Source organism: Doryrhamphus excisus, chromosome 1, assembly GCF_030265055.1.
Source record: "Doryrhamphus excisus isolate RoL2022-K1 chromosome 1, RoL_Dexc_1.0, whole genome shotgun sequence".
NCBI lineage: Eukaryota > Metazoa > Chordata > Actinopteri > Syngnathiformes > Syngnathidae > Doryrhamphus > Doryrhamphus excisus.
The window spans coordinates 32,889,081-32,907,075 of NC_080466.1; the positions used below are offsets into that span (position 1 = coordinate 32,889,081).

A 17,995-nucleotide genomic window follows, 5' to 3' on the forward strand; every position below is an offset into this window, starting at 1 on the left:
GATGGATTTGTAATCATGCTAGTGTGAGAACAGACAAAGGGAATCTATCCCGAGCAGACAACAGACCCACACACCGAGGGCATAAAACGTTGCCAATCATGCACACACTCACTGTACAAAACAATGTACACCATATAGTCAATGAAGTATTCCATTTGAGATGTGAGCACGCCAGCAACTTGTCACCTCATGCTTGCGTCCAGGTGAAGGATGCCAAACACGAGTGTTCACTGGGCACGCTCATTGTGCCTCTGAGCCGTCTGCTGGAGGCCGAGGACATGACGCTAAACCAGCAGTTTCCTCTCAAGACCAACGGACCCAGCTGCACCATCAAGATGAAGATGGCCCTGCGAGTATGAAGTTGAAAGAAACGTCTTTCACGTTTTCTTCTTACAAGAAATACGTCTTATACTTGCTGCGATGATTTAAAAAATGACTGTCCCTTGGTCCAATTCCAGGTATTGTGCCTGGTGGGCAAAGAAGCATCCTTGACCCCTGACCCCAATCCATCCTCGACGCAGCTTCGCAAGTCCAGCTCCACACAGCAGTCCTCCTCATCTGACCTCCCCACGCAGGAGTCGTCGGCTTCGCACATCCCGCGCTCAGCGTCTGTGTCAGCGCAGAACACCGTCAACCGCCGGTGGGATGGCGAGGAACAGCACAGCGACGTGGCGGGGGGAAGGATCGGAGGTCAAAGTGTGGCGGAGAGCAGAAGGAGCACATCCAACTTGACCAACATGGGCTCACAGCAGATCCTCGGCGGAGGCAAGGAGGCCACGCCAAGCATCGCCTCGGACATCTCCAACCCATACGCCACCCAGGAGCTGCAGCAGAGACTTCAGCAGCTGCAGAAGTAAACAACAAACACCTTGTCACTCTCACACTGCAGGAACACACCAAGACTAGGAATGTGCACACAGACACGCTAGATCCCTGCTTTTTCATTCCAAGGAAAAAATTGCAGGGGAATGGTGGCTATCCACTGTACATGAGGACTGTAATACATCCATATAGTACATGTTTGCGTTACTGCGACACCAACAATAGATGGAATATATTTACAGAATGGGAACTGTGCACCGTAAATGCTTTGTCCATGTGCTTAGTGGTTCTGGGCCCAACTCCTTCCCGCTGGGGGAGATCCAGCTGACGGTGAGACACAGCTCCCAGAGGAACAAGCTGGTGGTGGTGGTTCACGCCTGCAGGTACCACTCGCTAAACGTCAGCAGGGCGGGGCCTGAACTTTGATTACCCTATTAACACCTTCAAATTTTCCGTCTGCTGAATCTCCTACTTTTTCTCCTCTTCTTTCTCTTTCTTCTTCTCATTATTGGACTTTTTCTTCTTCATATCCTACTTCTACTCCTTCTTATCCTACATCTTCTTTTTCTTCTTTTTCACCTTCATCTCCTCCTTGTACTGCCTTTTCTCCTCCTCCCTCCCCATCACCTCTTTGTTCACCTTATTCTTCTTCTCCATCACCTCCTTTTCCTTCTCTTCTTCATGCAGGAACCTCATCTCCTTCACTGACCACGGATCAGATCCTTATGTTCGCCTCTACTTACTTCCTGACAAGAGGAGGTCTGGCAGGAGGAAAACGCACACCCTGAAGAAAACACTCAACCCTGTTTACGATCAGACGTGAGTTCACTTCACTTCTTTTATTTGAGTTATTTGACTGAATGGTATATAATGGCAACATTAGCAAGCGGCCACCCGCCCACAATAATCAATAGAAATGACATTCATTCATTTTCTACCGCTTATCCTCACGAGGGTGGGGGTATGCTGGAGCCTATCCCAGCTGTCTTTGGCGAGAGGCGGGGTACACCCTGGACTGGTGGCCAGCCAATCACAGGGCACATATAGACAAACAACCATTCACACTCACATTCATACCTATGGACAATTTGGAGTGGCCAATTAACCTAGCATGTTTTTGGAATGTGGGAGGAAACCGGAGTACCCGGAGAAAACCCACGCATGCACAGGGAGAACATGCAAACTCCACACAGAGATGGCCGAGGGTGGAAAACTGTTGTTTTTGGGCGAAAATAACATTTAAATATGCATTTAACATAAAATGCATTTAAATATTCCGGATGTTAAAATACAGAGTGTCGACAAAAACACTCCCTGATTTCAAGTAACTTTATCATCATTAAGTTAGGAGCTTCAAATGCAGGATTTCATTCACGCTCATGTGGGATGGGGTAGCATTAAGGGCACGCAATGTGCCTCTCCGTATGCCCTGATCCACTTTGAATCCAGTCCTGATACCTGAATGTGCATGTCTGGATATCTTGACTTTCTCAGCGCCCCCAGGGTAGCGACTATGCGGGGTGTCCAAGTGGAGGGGCTCATTGAGAAATGTTCTCACAGCAGGATGCCAGTGTGGCGGCTTGCACCTTCTTTGTTTGGGATTACATGACGAGAACCGTTTATGTGCTGCTACTACCTAGGAACTGAAAAAACTGATCACTGCAGCTTCTGGTCCAAACTGGTTGATGTCTCATCCATGTTTGCCCAGCAACTGGAAGGCCACCAATTGAGCGCCTGTAATGCTAGCCTGTAGCACGTGAAACCGAATGGAATACAGTAAAGTTACATGTTAAATGAAGGCCAGACATGTTGAACTTTGACTTCATGTGACGTGTTGTGGACACGTGTTTCAGCTTTGAGTTCAGTGTATCCCTGGTGGAGCTCCACAGGAGAACGTTGGACGCGGCTGTGAAGAACGGTGGGGGTCTGCTCTCCAAACACAAGGGTCTTCTGGGAAAGGTACTTTTTAGTTGTTTTTTCCGTCACTGTCTAGTTTGCTCATCATGTGACCATGCTCATGTGACCAAGCTCATGAGAACGTTTTTGCCCCCCTAGGTGTTGGTGGATTTGACCCACGAGGACATGGCTAAAGGGTGGACACAGTGGTGAGTGTCTTGAGTGTTTGTGGGCAAGGTGGAAACAAGCGACTGTTTTCACGGGAAGGTTGTCTTTGTCCTCATGCAGGTATGAACTGAGCGAAGAGGGCCTGAGGAAGCCTCATCGGATATAGGTTCATAGGTTCATCATCATGATTCCACATTTTTGTGCTGGTTTTCCTGTAGAAAACAAACAAGTAGCTTTAAGGTTCCTGTACTCTCGTCAGTTGCAAGGCAGACCTCCCCTTTAAGGCTAAAGGGAGAGTGCACATTCTATTTATAACATAAATAACAAACTATTTTTGTAAATATGTAGCACCATGGCAGGTGTATGCTCCAAATGTATATCATTTCTTTTTTTTTCTTCTGAAAATAAGGTCTTGTCTGTGATGTAAGAAGCCAGGAATGCCGCTGTCAAAGAGAGTTGAATATTTTTTTTTATTTTTTGCTATTAAAAAAAAAACCTAAAGTCTACACTGGCTTCATTTCACACATTTTCTTATGTCAGTAAAAGTAAGTCAAGTAAGTTTGCTGTGTATTTTTAGTTTAGAAGTCTGAAATGAAGCCGGTGTAAAGTGTTAGCAGTTTGCACATCCTTCAACATGTTAAAGGATCATTGGAGTTCCAATGAACCCTTAAGAACCCTTAAGAACACTTTGAATGTGCTAAAATGTTTCTTGTACAACTTTGTGCTTGACTTGAACTCAACTATGAGGCAAATTTTGGACTGTGTCACAAACTTTTTTGTGTTCCACGTTTGTGCGCCATCATTTACCTTTAAGCACAAATGGGTTTGGGTTCTTATGGGTTAAAATGTTAGTCAGGTGTTTTAAAGGATGCTTTTATTTTGCAATTACTGAAAAGATCTATTCTATATTACAGTACGTCATCCATGTTCTTGTAGAAAACATGCAGCTTTAAAGGAAACATGTCTAACACAGCACCGCCTAGTGGCCACTTTTGCAAGCACGCTTTACTTCCGAGTGCTTTTGCATGCACATAAATGCAATTGATATCATGTTAAGGCTTTTTATATTGTTTATTGTTCATGTAAACGTTTTGTTTAAGAGTCTTAAAGTTGATTTTTTTTTATGCCGACATACCAAAGTCAGCCAGCAGCGAGTCTAGTTGGCCTGTGTGACCTTTGACCTGGAGACACGTGACAAAGACAGTATTTAGTGTGGTGAAGATAGACTGCGGCTTTGTTTTCTACTTTGTGCCTTAAAAACGTGTCGGTGCCTTCATAGCTTTACTCTGGTAGAAGAAGAAATAAAGGGCCTTTTATCAGCCAATGCTTTTGTCTCCTCTTCATTGTTTCACTTTCACTATCACGCATTTTTCGGGGATTGGAGCCGACATCTTCCAGGTCAGGTTTGATTTTTCACCTTCAGGTATTTATTTTCTATGGAAGCCTGTTTTCCCAACGGTAAGCCATAACAATGAGATAAAAAGTCAAAATTAGGAGATAAAACGTCATAATCTACGGTCGCAATCTTGTTCAGTAGGATACCCACCTTGTTTACAATTGTGTCGCCATTTTTGCCAATGAAGGCGGCAGCTGTGGCACATGCGCAGTTTGTATCTCAGAATTTCGATTATGACTTTTTATCTCATAATCTCATTGACTTTTTTGTCTCATAATTTCGACTTTTCATCTTTTTAATAATTATGGCTTACCATTGGCGGAAACGGGCTTCCGTATTTTTCAGCAAATTTGAACCACGTTGTGCTTTTATTTTGAAATATACTATCGGAAGTAGAGCAGGTGTAAATAGTAAAGTTTGCGGGAGTGTGAAGGAGCATCATCGTCACCAGGAGAAGGAAGAGGAACGCCCTGCATCCACTCCTCTTCCTCATCCTCCGTCCGCCGCGAAGGTGTCACCTGAGCGGACACAGCAGCAAGCGAAGCTCCGGGGACAAGATGGCCTTTTGAGACGACACCAAGAACCCACGATAGACATGCCGCCTCTGGCTCCCTCCTCCATCCTCCTCATCCTCATCCTGCAGACCTCCTCCCCCGCCTCTGCTGACAGGAGGTTCGGTGAGTCAATGACCGGATTTTTGGTATTTGTTTGTAATGTAATGGCAACACATCACACACAAATACACAACCAGTCACGGAACAAAACCAACATTGTGTCGACAGGAAGACGGCATATATTCAAAGTCCACACTGCAACAGCTTGGACTAATTAGCCGTCCATGAGCTTTTTATTATGAATATTATTTGAAAAGAAACTGTGCAGCTACGTCACGACTATTTGAAACCAGTGTTCATTCATTTAACTGTATATGCACGTACATCATCTAAATGGTGAATAAGGAACGACACCAGCATGGAAATCAGTGTATTGCGTCAACAATAGACCTCAATAATCTGTATTTTAAATGTCTCAAATATTTAAGAGTAATAATAATGTAGTAAAATGTAACAATGACACAAGAACATAAAATTCAAACTGTAATGTTTATTTTTGGACACATTTTCATATTCATGATTCATGATGAAGGCCAGAATGAAAACTAGAATCCCTGAATATTTACAATTGAAAACACAAGTGGTGTGTGTGTGTGCGTGTGTGCGTGTGCGTGTGCGGTCCTGCTAGTAGTCGTGTTACATAAGCAGAGTGTGAAGCAGCTGGAAGACATCCCAAGAGCTGCTTCTTCGTGTCTTTTTGTCTTCTATCATCATCATTAGAAAGATAATGTTTGTTACGTTTAACAGTAATTCATGAGTCAGCAAGCGAAGTAAACAAACGAGGCTATTATTGCTAATGCTAAGCCATTGACCTGCAGTACAGCTTTCAACCTCAGGGGGGAGACAATCCATGATGATTTAGTTGCTCATATTCTGCTTGTTCCAGCTTCTTCTCATAAAGTCTATATTGGTCCTCTAATGGTTAACGGAGAAGATCACCGCTGGTTTGCCTGGTGTGACTGTTGCTGTGGTAACGCTTGGCTTCAATGTTTATACAATGTTGGGTCAATGCTTGACACAAACTTTAGAAAATGTAATACCTGAAAACCTGAATTTGGCAACAACTCCTCTCATAGGCTGTAATGTAAATAGAAATAATCTGTTCCAGCGTCAGTGGCCATTTACACGCTTTATTAAGGATACAACAATGTTTGAAGTGTAAAAAGGCCTTGCACCTTCTTATTTATCTGATCTGCTTTTACCATATCAACCCCCGCGGGTGGACCCTGCAGTCCTCCGGTACTGGCCTTTTAACAATACCAAAACCCAGAACAAAAACCCACGGTGAGGCAGCATTTAGCCACTATGGCCCCCACCTGTGGAACAGCCTGCCGGAGAGCCTCAGGACTGCAGAGACTGTTGATATTTTTAAAAGAAGATTAAAGACACACCTTTTTAATCAAGCTTTTAACTCATATTTTAAACTTTTCTTATGTTTTTATCTTTTTAGTCCTATTTTATGCTTTTAGTCTTTAGCTTTTAACTCCAGTATTTCCTCAGGGGGGGTCCTCCACACTGGGGGCTGTGTCGGGTCTGCTGAGGGGGTGCCATCCTTGGGTCCCTTCGACCCGGCCGGCTGGGGGTTCCTCCCTTTCATGTGGGTGTCCGCCTGTCTGTCGGAGTCAGGGGGCCCGGGTGCTGGTCCCCCGATGGCACGGCCTGCGGCTCCTCCCAGTGTGGACGGCCCCAAAGGTGGCGTTTCCTTGATCCTCAGTGCCATGCCATGTCTCCCTACTGTGTGTGATTGTGTGTGTGTGTGTGTGTCTAGTATGGAGGGTGGGAGGGAGGGGCTTTCTTTGTAATTGTTTTTCTTTTTAATTGTGGTAATTGTTTTTAATTCTGTAAAGCACTCTGTGTTGCATGTCTCTGCAGAAAAAGTGCTCTGCAAATAAAGTTGATTTGATTTTGAAAAGAAGTGAAGCTGTACTAATAGTATAAAATGTGTAAAGGAAGCTGCACTTTTTTTTGGAATGTTGCCCATCATCCACAATCCTTATCCTTCTCGTTTCTGTATGTTTCAAAGATGCATGTAATGGGACACTATTTCCTCCCACATTCCTATTCTGCTCTTGAAACGCCCCCAAGAACCTCCAACAGGGTTTATATACACGCTGAATGTGTAATACTCATAGTATTTTGATGTATTTTTGTCTGTTCCTGCATGGGCGCATTGATTTCACATAGCAACATAGAGACGAACGCTACACCGTTAACTTTTCCAAACTCCAAAAGCCAGCATCAGTGGCGGCAGCTCCGATATGCAGTATTACTTTTCGGTAGTGGCTTGAGGTGTTGTGAGCGTGGCGCTGTCGCTAGCCGGTGTGGTATGGTGTGGTGTCACTACGAGTACACACTTCTTTAGCGTAACAATGTTGCTGTAGCTTGGTTAATATGCAGGTCACATGATGTAAATGGAGCGTTGATGGTGGTTTTCGGAGGTGTTTTCCAGAGGCTTTATCAGCGCAATAAGTGTATCCCATTACGTGCATTCTCAGCTGCCTCTTTTTAGCTGTTTCTACATCTTTAGAATGCACAGAAAAAAGAAAGACGTGTGTTAGCTAGTTTCTTAGCTAACTTTTCTAACATGTAAGTTAGCCTGTGGTGACGCTTTAGCACTCTTACTGATGTGTAAATGATGGCTGCTTTGAGCTAACAATAATGCAGCAGCTGTACATGTTCCATGGCAATGAGAGCGGCAATTGTCAGAATGCATTATGGGAAATGTGCTGTCAGCTCTCAGCCTCCGTGCTTGCTGGTTTCTTGCTGCTGGCAGCTTGAAGCTGATCTAAATTCAGTTCTTGCAGCTTGGCTCGGCTTCATCATGCATGGCCGCGACCCATTTCACACTCTGAACCGGAGAGCCATGAGAGTCACAGCGGCGGTGAAAACCCTGAAATAGCCTTCAGATCCTTTCTACATGCTCTGTCCTCTGCTGTGCATCCTACCTACATCCTCTGGACGCCATCTGCCACCCCCCATCCTCCACAGCCTACACCCCACTCCCTCCATCCTGCATCCTGCGTCCATCGTCCATACTTCTTCCTCTTTCCTCCATCCTGCATCCATTGTCCATCACGATCTTCCACCCTCCGTCTATCGTCCATACTCCTTCCTCCATTGTCCCTCACGATCTTCCACCCTCCATCTATCGTCCATACTCCTTCCTCCATTGTCCATCATGATCTTCCACCCTCCGTCTATCGTCCATACTCCATCCTCCATTGTCCATCACGATCTTCCACCCTCCGTCTATCGTCCATACTCCTTCCTCCATCCACCTGACTGCATCCTACATCCATTATCCATCATCAATTATCGACCCTCGTTTCTTCCTTCTCTATCCTCCATCTTGCATCATACAACCATCCATAGTCCATCCCCCTTCCTGCATCTTCCATCCACTGTCCATCATCCATTCTGCGTCCTCATTCCTCCATCCTACATTTTATCATGGATCTTGGGCCTGTCACAATAGTCAATAAATCAATTAATTGAATGATAAATGCAAAACAAAGTCAATAATTCTGCCCACCTTGATAACTTGACGTGCATGTGTTTCTTTTCATCTGTCTTCGCTCTCATTGCCACACAGGCTGACTGACAAGAGGGTTCACTCTGCATTTGTCTGGGCACGTTCGTGCTATAACGGAATGAACGTAGAGAGTGAACCCTCTTCTCAGTCATTGAGCCTCTTTGGCCAATAGGTGGAGGCGGGGCGCTAGTGAGTGGATACACAGGCCAGGCTAGCGCAAGCTAATGCATACATGAATGAAGGCACCAAAGCCATGGTTTCAAATGTGGGAATATTTGTTTTTAAACAGAATTAACATGATGAGCGCATGATCAGATGAACCGGTATGTGGGCTTTACTGGAAAGTAGCGGTGACGAAGAAGGGGTTAGAGCAGCTCAAACAACCATCCTGACCAGTTTTCCTAATTGGGTAAAAAGCTACTGCTTGTGGTGTGATGGCGCCTTCGTCCGACAGCCAGCACGTACTGAGACGTTTGGCGATGCTGGCTATGCTTAGCATGTGGCGACAAACAACACAAAAAACATTTAGCATTTATTTCCAAGTACATATAGTATACTGTAGTGTATATATATACTATATATACAAGCCACAGTGGTCATCCCTGCAGTTCCTCCCTGCACAAGACTGGTTCCAACGAGCGACCTCATCCGATTATTGGGCTACCCACATGCATGAGCCAAGTCACCTCCACCATTATCTGTCCAGCCAAGTCACATACAAAATATATGCTTTTTATTGTATGCTTGTGAACGCCATTGTGCACACAATGTTCAACTTGTCATCACTGTCACCCAGACAAGGACCAATCAGGTGGAGTTTCATTGACTGACCACTGAGTGGCTAGGATGCTATTCAGTACGCTCTCACCTAGGTAAACATGGTAACGTTGCTGAGTCAGATTTCCTGAAGCTATTTGACATTTCTAAAAAAGAAATTAGAGATAAAGAAAAAAGCAGCAGCAACTTGTTTTCGCCAGAGTAAGTTTAAGTTTATATAAGTTTATTAAGTGTGTATTTCAGTCTTGTGTCCTGGTGCCGTTCGGCAGTGCTGTAGCGTTTTTGTCCTCCTTGAACCGAAGATTAATTTATTCTGTAATGGCGCCCTCCATCTTAGCTCCAGCTACATTACCTACATTCCTTCCTCCTCTGCATTTTGGGCACAGAACGTTTTGTCGACATTATGGGTTTTGTTGGGGAGAAACCTGCGGACATATAAAGACTGCAAGCTAGCAAGCAAGCTAGTGATGACACAGAGACACGGCAGGGCGGCTGAAGGAGATTGGCTGTCGACCATTGTCAGCCAATCAGGATGCAGAAGACAATGGGCAATGCAGACAGATGAGAGAGGGAAGAGAGAGACACTCAACTTTACACAATGCAATTGTTTTTAAAGGGCCAGGTTCAGCCTGTAACAGTTCATATGTAAAAAAAAGCACAAAAAAATCATTGATAGAGTGAGAAATCATTCATTCATTTTCTACTGCTTTTCCTCACGAGGGTCGCGGGTATGCTGGAGCCTATCCCAGCTGTCTTTGGGCGAGAGGCAGGGTAAACCCTGGACTGGTGGCCAGCCAATCACAGGGCACATATAGACAAACAACCATTCACACTCACATTCATACCTATGGACAATTTGGAGTGGCCAATTAACCTAGCATGTTTTTGGAATGTGGGAGGAAACCGGAGTACCCGGAGAAAACCCATGCATGCACGGGGAGAACATGCAAAGAGATGGCCAAGGGTGGAATTGAACCCTGGTGTCCTAGCTGTGAGGTCTGTGTGCTAACCACTCGTCCACCGTGCCGCCCTGTAACAGTTCATATGTATAAAAAAAACACAAAAAATCATTGATAGAGTGAGGAATCACTATACTCAAATTATTGTGCCATATAATTAATGAAAAAAGGCAGAAATCCTGAAAACTTACATTAAAAACATGCCCTCAGCACACTGCTGTGTCATTTTTCCAGTAGAGAGAGGTATGTGATAAAAATGTTGTAGATTTATTTATTTAATACTGATTGTTGTAAGTAAACTGAATATTGTATTGGACAAGACTTAAAGTGTATATTGTATGGGACTGCCACACAATATACGTATATTTTTGTTTCTGTGGGCCATTAGGTGTTGGGGTGCAGTGCAGACATCGGCGGTGAAAGGATTGGCAAAGACGTCAAAGCCAGACTGTTGTGGTCTGACGTCAGAGAAGAAGATCAAATTCAGTCTTTAACCGGCTCAGTTTGGGAGCCAACTGAGCACATGAAACGAGGCTGACGTGCTCTGACAAACAGGAAACTGGACAAGATTGTCCTGTTTCACTTGCCGCATCCGTAAGTCCAATTTCGGCTGGAAAGCCGTGATCATGGTGGACATCTGTGTGATGACTTGTTTCTGATTCAGCTGGGCGAGATGGTCGGTGATGTCACACAACACGGCCACTTTGGATCTCATCGTTCAGACATGACTTTTCCTTTACTCTGCATCAAAACAGCCATGTCTTCCCTGAGCTTGAGGACTTTGCTCCTACTCAGCCACCGCACTTCTGTATGGTACAGCACATCCCTGTGTTCGAGCCCATCACTAGCAAAAACTGCTGAAACTGACGGTGATTCAGGCCACACGCCCGAATAAATTGACTGTTTCCATGACTGTGGTCACAATGTCCTCCATCCCAGCACCTTCCCACACAAAGCTTCCTGATGGATAATGCAATGATACGTTAGCAGAGGCGTGTGACAGTTCATTAGTCAAACCAAGGCCACTTTTCCTCCACACATTGCCGATGCGCCGTCTGCAGTTAATCCCACGTTGAAGTTCTCCCACTTTTTACTTACGGACTTCTCCACTGCATCCAAAATGTCCTATCCCGTGGTGGTCCCATGCAGCCACATCCAACAGCTCAGTGATAGAGAGGTCCGACTTTACGCCTCTGATGAAAGTTGATACCTGGGCTGTGTCCGTGTTATCTGAGCTTTCATCAACAGCAAATGAAAAAGCCGTGTAGCCGTGTCTCCTCAGCCAGCTGAGTTGTAAGATGTGATGCTAGTTCCTTCACTCCGTCCGCGATGGTGTTTCTTGATAAAGTCTGATAAAGTGTGGAACTGGTCGGGACACGCCTGCTTACAAAAAGACTTGGAAGCGCGGGAGATTTCTTCAGCCACAATGACGCTAGCTTTCACTGTGGCCTCGTTTGGCTCTGGATTTTGTGCCTTTTTTTTCTTGGGCAATTTGTTGCTGTTCTTGATGGCTAGCTTAGCGTACTGAGCTCCGTGTTTGGTGTCAAAATGTCGACGCCAATTGTACTCTTTGACAACCAACACCGCCTCGTAACACAAAAGACTTAGCGGTCTTTCTCTTTGAAGAACAAACACGTATTCGCCTTCAAATCTTTCTTGGAACAGTCTTCCGTCTGCATCAACTTTTCTCTTTCTGGACATTTTGGGATCATCATCATCACTCAATTCCACTCGTTGGCATGGATGTGGAAACACTGCCGTGGCTACCGTAGTCAAAGAGCATTGTGGGTAATGTGGTTTTTGGTCAAAGCACGCTCTTAATTTGTGTGGACGGCCCCAAAGGTGGCGTTTCCTTGATCCTCAGTGCCATGCCATGTCTCCATACTGTGTGTGTGTGTGTGTCTGGTATGGAGAGTGGGAGGGAGGGGCTTTCTTAGTAATTGTTTTTCCTTTTAATTGTGGTAATTGTTTTCAATTCTGTAAAGCATTGTGTGTTGCATGTCTTTGCAGGAAAGTGCTCTACAAATAAAGTTGAATTAAAGTTTAAAAGTTTGAATAAAGTTTGATTAATTTATTTTTAGACACTCAAAACTTAAGCTCTTGCGGGCCACATAAAATGACTTGGCGGGCCACATCAGGCTCGGGGGCCTGGAGTTTGACACATGTGCTCTATCTGTCCGTCCATTCGTCCATCCATCCATCCATCTGCCTGCTGGGCTTTTATTGTGTAGGAAGGAAGCACATGCTTATCACCTACCGCTAATTGTTGCCATGTCGCCAATGGATGGTTTTGTTCCCCGTAGATGAACAAATGGAAACTAAATTGAAAAGATTCCTGTCTGATCTGTAAGGTGGGCTTTCCAGCGAATGTTCTGATTGAAATGTGTGTTAGCAACATACTAACCTGCACTGTTTCCCTCTCCCCTTCATTAGGTTGTCTGTTCCAGAGGGACCTCTGTACACCGTACGAGATCTGTATCAACGGTAAGATAACACGCTTTTCATGCTTGCCTCTTAAGTCCATGTCAGCCATGCTGGTGGCTCTTTTGTCCCGCCGGTGTGTGTCTGTCCACTTTGCCATCTGTTCAAACATATTACCGAGGCCCCACAACAATAGCAACACACGCTCTGTCCCCCTGCCAGGGATAGTGCCCTGTGGGTGTTGTCATGGTAACAGTCATAAGAGCAGCAGCACCATAACCACCCTGTTGAATGTTCTCCCAACAACATCATGTTAACAACGCCACATCAGCACCACCGTCCCAGATTTAGATGAAACAAATTGTGATGGGTTTCCGTAGCAACTTCCATTCTCCTCCAACATGGCGAATGGACGTCTGGTTTTGACCTAGTGTGGCTCTGTCTTTCTGGTCCAGCTCTAATCTGGCTCATGGATCACTCGGTAATCATTGCTGACAAATTTCAGAGGATTTGGTCCTGAAGGAGTTTGATCAAGTGGGTTTATCAACATGGCCGCCATATTGGATGTGTCAAGGCTGCGCTGTAAATGAATCCAAGTCAATGTACTTACTCATTTATATTTATACATGCACACATAGACATATACATAGACATAGACTTTCTTTATTGTCATTGCACAATAACACAGCAGTGAAATTGCCAACGAAATGTCGTTGCCTGGCTCTTGTGTAATAATAAATAATAATTCATAAATAATAAATAATAATGTGGAGAATAAATAGATTACATCAAACATGAACAATGTACAGCATAAACAGTAATTTGTACAAATAATTTAGAATAAATATTTATACATTTAGCAAGCCACCCCAAATCTTGTCAATTCATATGCATTTTTAAAGTCCTTTTACAGTTTCCAATGCTCTACAAGATTAATTTGCCTTGTAAAAACATAAAACACGTCAAATGTTTCCTTTTGAAGTATTGAGCATAGTGTTAAAAGCCTTGTTCGCAGGTGATGCAAGACCTTTACCCCTTTGTGTGTTGAGCAGGCGCACCTACCTCTCTGGCTTCTCTGCTTAAAGGGTTAAAGCCTCCTGTGTTAAAAAGGATGCTGCTAAGTCAGGTTGAAGGAAACTCACCCAGGTGATCACTGGTCACATGACCTGCTTATAATACCAAAGGTGTGACCGGAACAACCCAAAAGGAATCTTCTTATACAAATAGCTTACTCTTTTATCATACAATACGTAAAAACAATGGTAATGGTAATGGTTTTATTTCATTTGAACATGCATCAGATTACAATTAAGTGCATCCCATAATCAGTTCACAGTTCCACATGTCCAAAAGGAGTAGGAAGAAGCAAAGCTTATTAAATCCTACCCCTCCATTTGGTACTTTTGCAATCAGTAACTGTTGCATTTGTTCACTTCCTGCTTTCCATAATACAGTTTAAGGTTATTTGTTTTTTTAATAATGCACCTCATACCGAAGTACGAGGTGATATGACCATCCAATGTACCATAGTAACTGTCAATATAGTGATATACAGAGCACATCATGAATAGAATAATAGAACAATAGAAAAGGTGATTGAAGGAAATTTACTAGTAAATTTGGAGAGGGCAAAAAGCAGTAAAATAAGAAAATAATACATGACTTTATCTTTCAAAATGCTGATGAGCTCCAGTTGCCGATGAACAAAAGTTGTAAAAATAATGTCCAAAGTGGTTAAAAATGAGATCCCAAAATGAAGAACAAAAAGGCCACAGCAGCATCCAGATAAAAAAGTCAAAGACAAAGACAAAAATAAAAGGTTGTCACATCCACTGCTAGAGGGAAAATCCTTATGCCAAAGGTGAGACTTGTCAGTCCGCAGTCGATAAATCTTCTTTGGTTTCCTGCAAGGCTCTAGGTTGCCCATGAAGAAAGGAGAGAAGGAGCTGCATTCTATGTGTGGCTTCCTCCGGTGTCCCTGGGCACTTCCCCGCCTCGCTAAACTGCGCCTTGCTGGTCCAGCTCGAAGTTTGCATAGTCTGTGTTTCTTCTGACGAGAGAACAAGTTGCTCTTTTCGCTTGCAGAACAAAGTCACACTTTTTAGACAATCTATAGATGAGCTACACGTATCCCAGGGACTCGCAAGGAGAAAAAGCCCCAAAATGTCTTGGGTGCGGTTCTTATACCTCCTCACCCCTCAGCGTCACACTCTTAACCTTTCTCATCATTTCTCAACTCTTCCTGGAATTCAACCAGCAGTGATGTGAAACACATTACATACAGCTTCCCATAGCAAACGTCCTCCTTGTACTCCTCACACTGTGTGTGGGTGTTTGTGTAAGGGCGTCCCTATCAATGCATCACACTTGGTGAAGGTTCATTAGGCTAGTTCAAGCAAAGCATACTAAAAGAAAATAGTGTACCCTTACAGTAACCCTAGCCATCTTTCAATAACCATTGCTGATACATGTATGTACATTTTCATAGCCTCCTTTTACAAGGCGAGGTCGACCTAACAATGCTAATTGCATAGCCTTAAGCACAATCTTATTCTAAAGTGTCCCTCCTTTAGGCCATGCAACCCTCCTATGTCTGCTCATGTGACCTGACAGACCATTTTAACATTATTATTATTTTATGGCAACATACTCCGAAGGTATACATGGTGTATATAATAGCAATTGTTACCTTTCTATTCCTCTTTCTGCCAGTCACCCCCGGCTGGGACCCTAAACAGGTGCTAACATTCCGGGCCAGAATGTACCAAAAAGTCCCCTTGACAATAGATTGGTAAACCCAAGCAAGGAATACGGAATTTCAGATGGGTGCTCATCTAAAAGCATGTATAGTATTTTTTTATACACACTATTTGTTTTGATTTTCATGGTTTTTGCTCGCTTTGTCTCCCATTGCATCCATACAACGGCAATCTAATCCAAATTAGATGTCACCTGCAGAACACCACCACAAATAGATTGCAGTCCTCCTGTGTGACTCACCAAGCATTGTGTCTTGCAGGGTCGCCATTTTTTTCTTCGTGTGTCATTTTTCACTTCCTGTTTGTGGAACGTGTCCGAATACTATTGTCTATGCTTGTGTGTCTGCAGATGGGATGTTTGGGAGGTGTCACTCTGACTCGCCAAAGGTGGTTTACTCTTATGACGTCACTCTGCCTGTGGTTCAACACTTTAGATTACTGCTGGACAAGATGGCCAACAGAGGTAAACACATTCACACGCACGCACGCACACACGCACACACGCACCTGCCTCAGTGTACTTAAACATGACAAACTTACACAATTACACTGACAAGGCCATGTTTAATTATGCAGTTTTCACCAGAGAAAGGATATGATCTGTGTTGCAACAAACATACATGGCCACTAGAGGGAGGCAGAGACGAGTGAGCTACTTAGTGAGGCCACTTAGCTTTGAATGACATCATAGAGATGTTTATCGTGATCGCTTCTTAAATGATTCACAGAACTGACGGCTCGACAACAAGTTTGATTTGTCATGAGGTGGAAATAATTATTAAATAAGATGTTTGGACATTAGAGGACGACACACGTGAGACTTTCCTTCATGAATTCCCTGTTGGCAGACAGCGTGCCCATATAGTATATAGATTGGCATGGAGCGCTGACCTGTACGTCAACGTTGCCGCCATATTGGATGTGCCAAGGCTACGCTGTAAATGAATAGAAGTCCATGTATTTACTTTCAGAAAGTCTACAAAGAAACTCAAGTTAATGCTTAACACATTAGTATTTTTGGGAAACATTGAGGTACCAAAGAAATGAGAGGATCAAATACATTGTGTTGGTGCCAAACTGTATATTAGTGCGTGTGTGAATGTATAAAGAAGAGGAATTAGCTTAAATGTATTAAATGTAAGGCACTTTATGGAAGTAAGTACTTTGACTCGTATTCATTTACAACACAGTCTTGACACATCCAATATGGCGGCGTATCGCAGCAGTGGACAAACCCACTTGATGTGGTATGTCTCTCGTTGCCAGTAGCAACCACTTTATGATGCTTTCATGGCCAAAGTGCATGTGTGCGTGTGCGAGAGCATTGCACTATGCCAAGATGGAGAGAATGAGGCGTTACAAATGTTCAAATGTGTGTTACTGCTGAGAGGCCGCTGTTGCCAACTTTTCCGTAAGAAAACTTTCATATGCTCTTCATGTGATGTTCCCCCAAGAGAGGCAAAAAGTGAGTAAAAACACCTTAATTAAGTTTAGAAGTACAAATAAACTTGATTCATGCTGTGCACAATATAGCATGAGGGAGAGGAGCAGGATGAAGGCTTTCTGCCGAGTCATCCAAACTTCCTCATCAGCGTCTCCAAGGACGCGGCTCGTTGTGTTCCACTGAAAAGCAGCCTAATGGATTTGCAGATTCTGCACACTGTGTGGTTCTGGTCTCTCCTTGGGGTTCAGATTCATTCTGGAGGATTCCTTCTCCGTTCCGGGCCCCTGAAGGTCTCTAGTGATGATGTCATGATGTTCTAAAGGTTCCTCATGTGTGTGCAGGTCTGACGTGGGAGGATGACACCACCCAGCAGGTTCTGGCCAAAGAATTGTCCAAAGTCAGGAGGTTCCCACACCGGCTGCCACTGAGCAGCACCTCCTACAAGACAGCAGACAGCAGCAGGTCAGAAGCTATTCGCTTTATGTGGTCCACAAGTGAAACCTTTCCACAGACCATGATGGCAAACAGAAGAGTTTTGGACCTCTCCCTCAGGACCAAAGCAGAGGTGATGGACCCAGTGGAGCAGAGACTGAAGCCAGCAGAGGCAGAGCTTAACAGGAACCTGGAGACGTACCTCCAACGCCTTGGACTCCGCCCGAGGATCACTGAAGGCCTGAATGCTGCTGCCAAGGTGAAAAGAACTTATCGAAAGAAATCTCCTCTGAAGGGGATCAGTGGCTGAATTTCCCCGTCTCTGGGCTGAGCTACACATTCTGTCAATGGCGCCGATTGGTTGTTTTCAGGACATTTTGCATTGACTGCAACGTTGTTGTTCAAGTCAATCAGCCGTCTTTCTTGGTACTTGAGAATGTTTCTGAAAGCAGTTTCTCTCCAACCTTTCAGAGCGGTCGAGTCCAGTCGGACCTCTACGGCTCCAAGTCAGACCCGACCAGTCAGAAAATGTCTTCATCTCTCAAGGCGATGCAGAGCCTTTCAGCTGAAGAGCTTCAGGTTCTTCTGAGCGCCTTGAGGCAGCTTGAACCCTCAACTCGCCTCAGGCCCGTTTACAGCTATGGAATAGAAAGTTCTGAGCCCAAGACACTGAAATTCAGACCCGTCAATTTGGACAAAAATAAAGGATCTTCAGCCAAGGACCCTTTGACATTAGTAGATGGTAAGTCCTGGACCTTCAAGGCGCTGTTTTTTT

General features: G+C 44.3%; 2 protein-coding genes across 4 annotated transcripts in view; both read left to right on the forward strand.

The window, feature by feature from the left end:
• LOC131132724 (extended synaptotagmin-2-like) overlaps nucleotides 1-4,210 on the forward strand; it is a 28,695-nt gene extending 24,485 nt beyond the window's left edge. For all 3 annotated transcript variants that reach the window (XM_058078635.1, XM_058078627.1, XM_058078642.1), the window contains 7 exons: nucleotides 204-353; nucleotides 459-853; nucleotides 1,107-1,205; nucleotides 1,510-1,641; nucleotides 2,676-2,781; nucleotides 2,878-2,927; nucleotides 3,007-4,210. In XM_058078635.1, coding sequence (XP_057934618.1) covers nucleotides 204-353; nucleotides 459-853; nucleotides 1,107-1,205; nucleotides 1,510-1,641; nucleotides 2,676-2,781; nucleotides 2,878-2,927; nucleotides 3,007-3,052 — 978 coding nt within the window. In that variant the 3' untranslated portion in view covers nucleotides 3,053-4,210. The remainder of the gene's footprint in view (nucleotides 1-203; nucleotides 354-458; nucleotides 854-1,106; nucleotides 1,206-1,509; nucleotides 1,642-2,675; nucleotides 2,782-2,877; nucleotides 2,928-3,006) is intronic.
• Nucleotides 4,211-4,674: 464 nt separating this feature from the next.
• Nucleotides 4,675-17,995, forward strand: part of LOC131120573 (receptor-type tyrosine-protein phosphatase N2-like) — a 98,255-nt gene continuing 84,934 nt past the window's right edge. Inside the window, exons 1-6 of the mRNA XM_058065242.1 lie at nucleotides 4,675-4,959; nucleotides 12,598-12,648; nucleotides 15,694-15,807; nucleotides 17,130-17,250; nucleotides 17,341-17,479; nucleotides 17,692-17,962. Of these exons, the coding sequence (XP_057921225.1) occupies nucleotides 4,878-4,959; nucleotides 12,598-12,648; nucleotides 15,694-15,807; nucleotides 17,130-17,250; nucleotides 17,341-17,479; nucleotides 17,692-17,962 (778 nt within the window). The 5' untranslated portion in view covers nucleotides 4,675-4,877. The remainder of the gene's footprint in view (nucleotides 4,960-12,597; nucleotides 12,649-15,693; nucleotides 15,808-17,129; nucleotides 17,251-17,340; nucleotides 17,480-17,691; nucleotides 17,963-17,995) is intronic.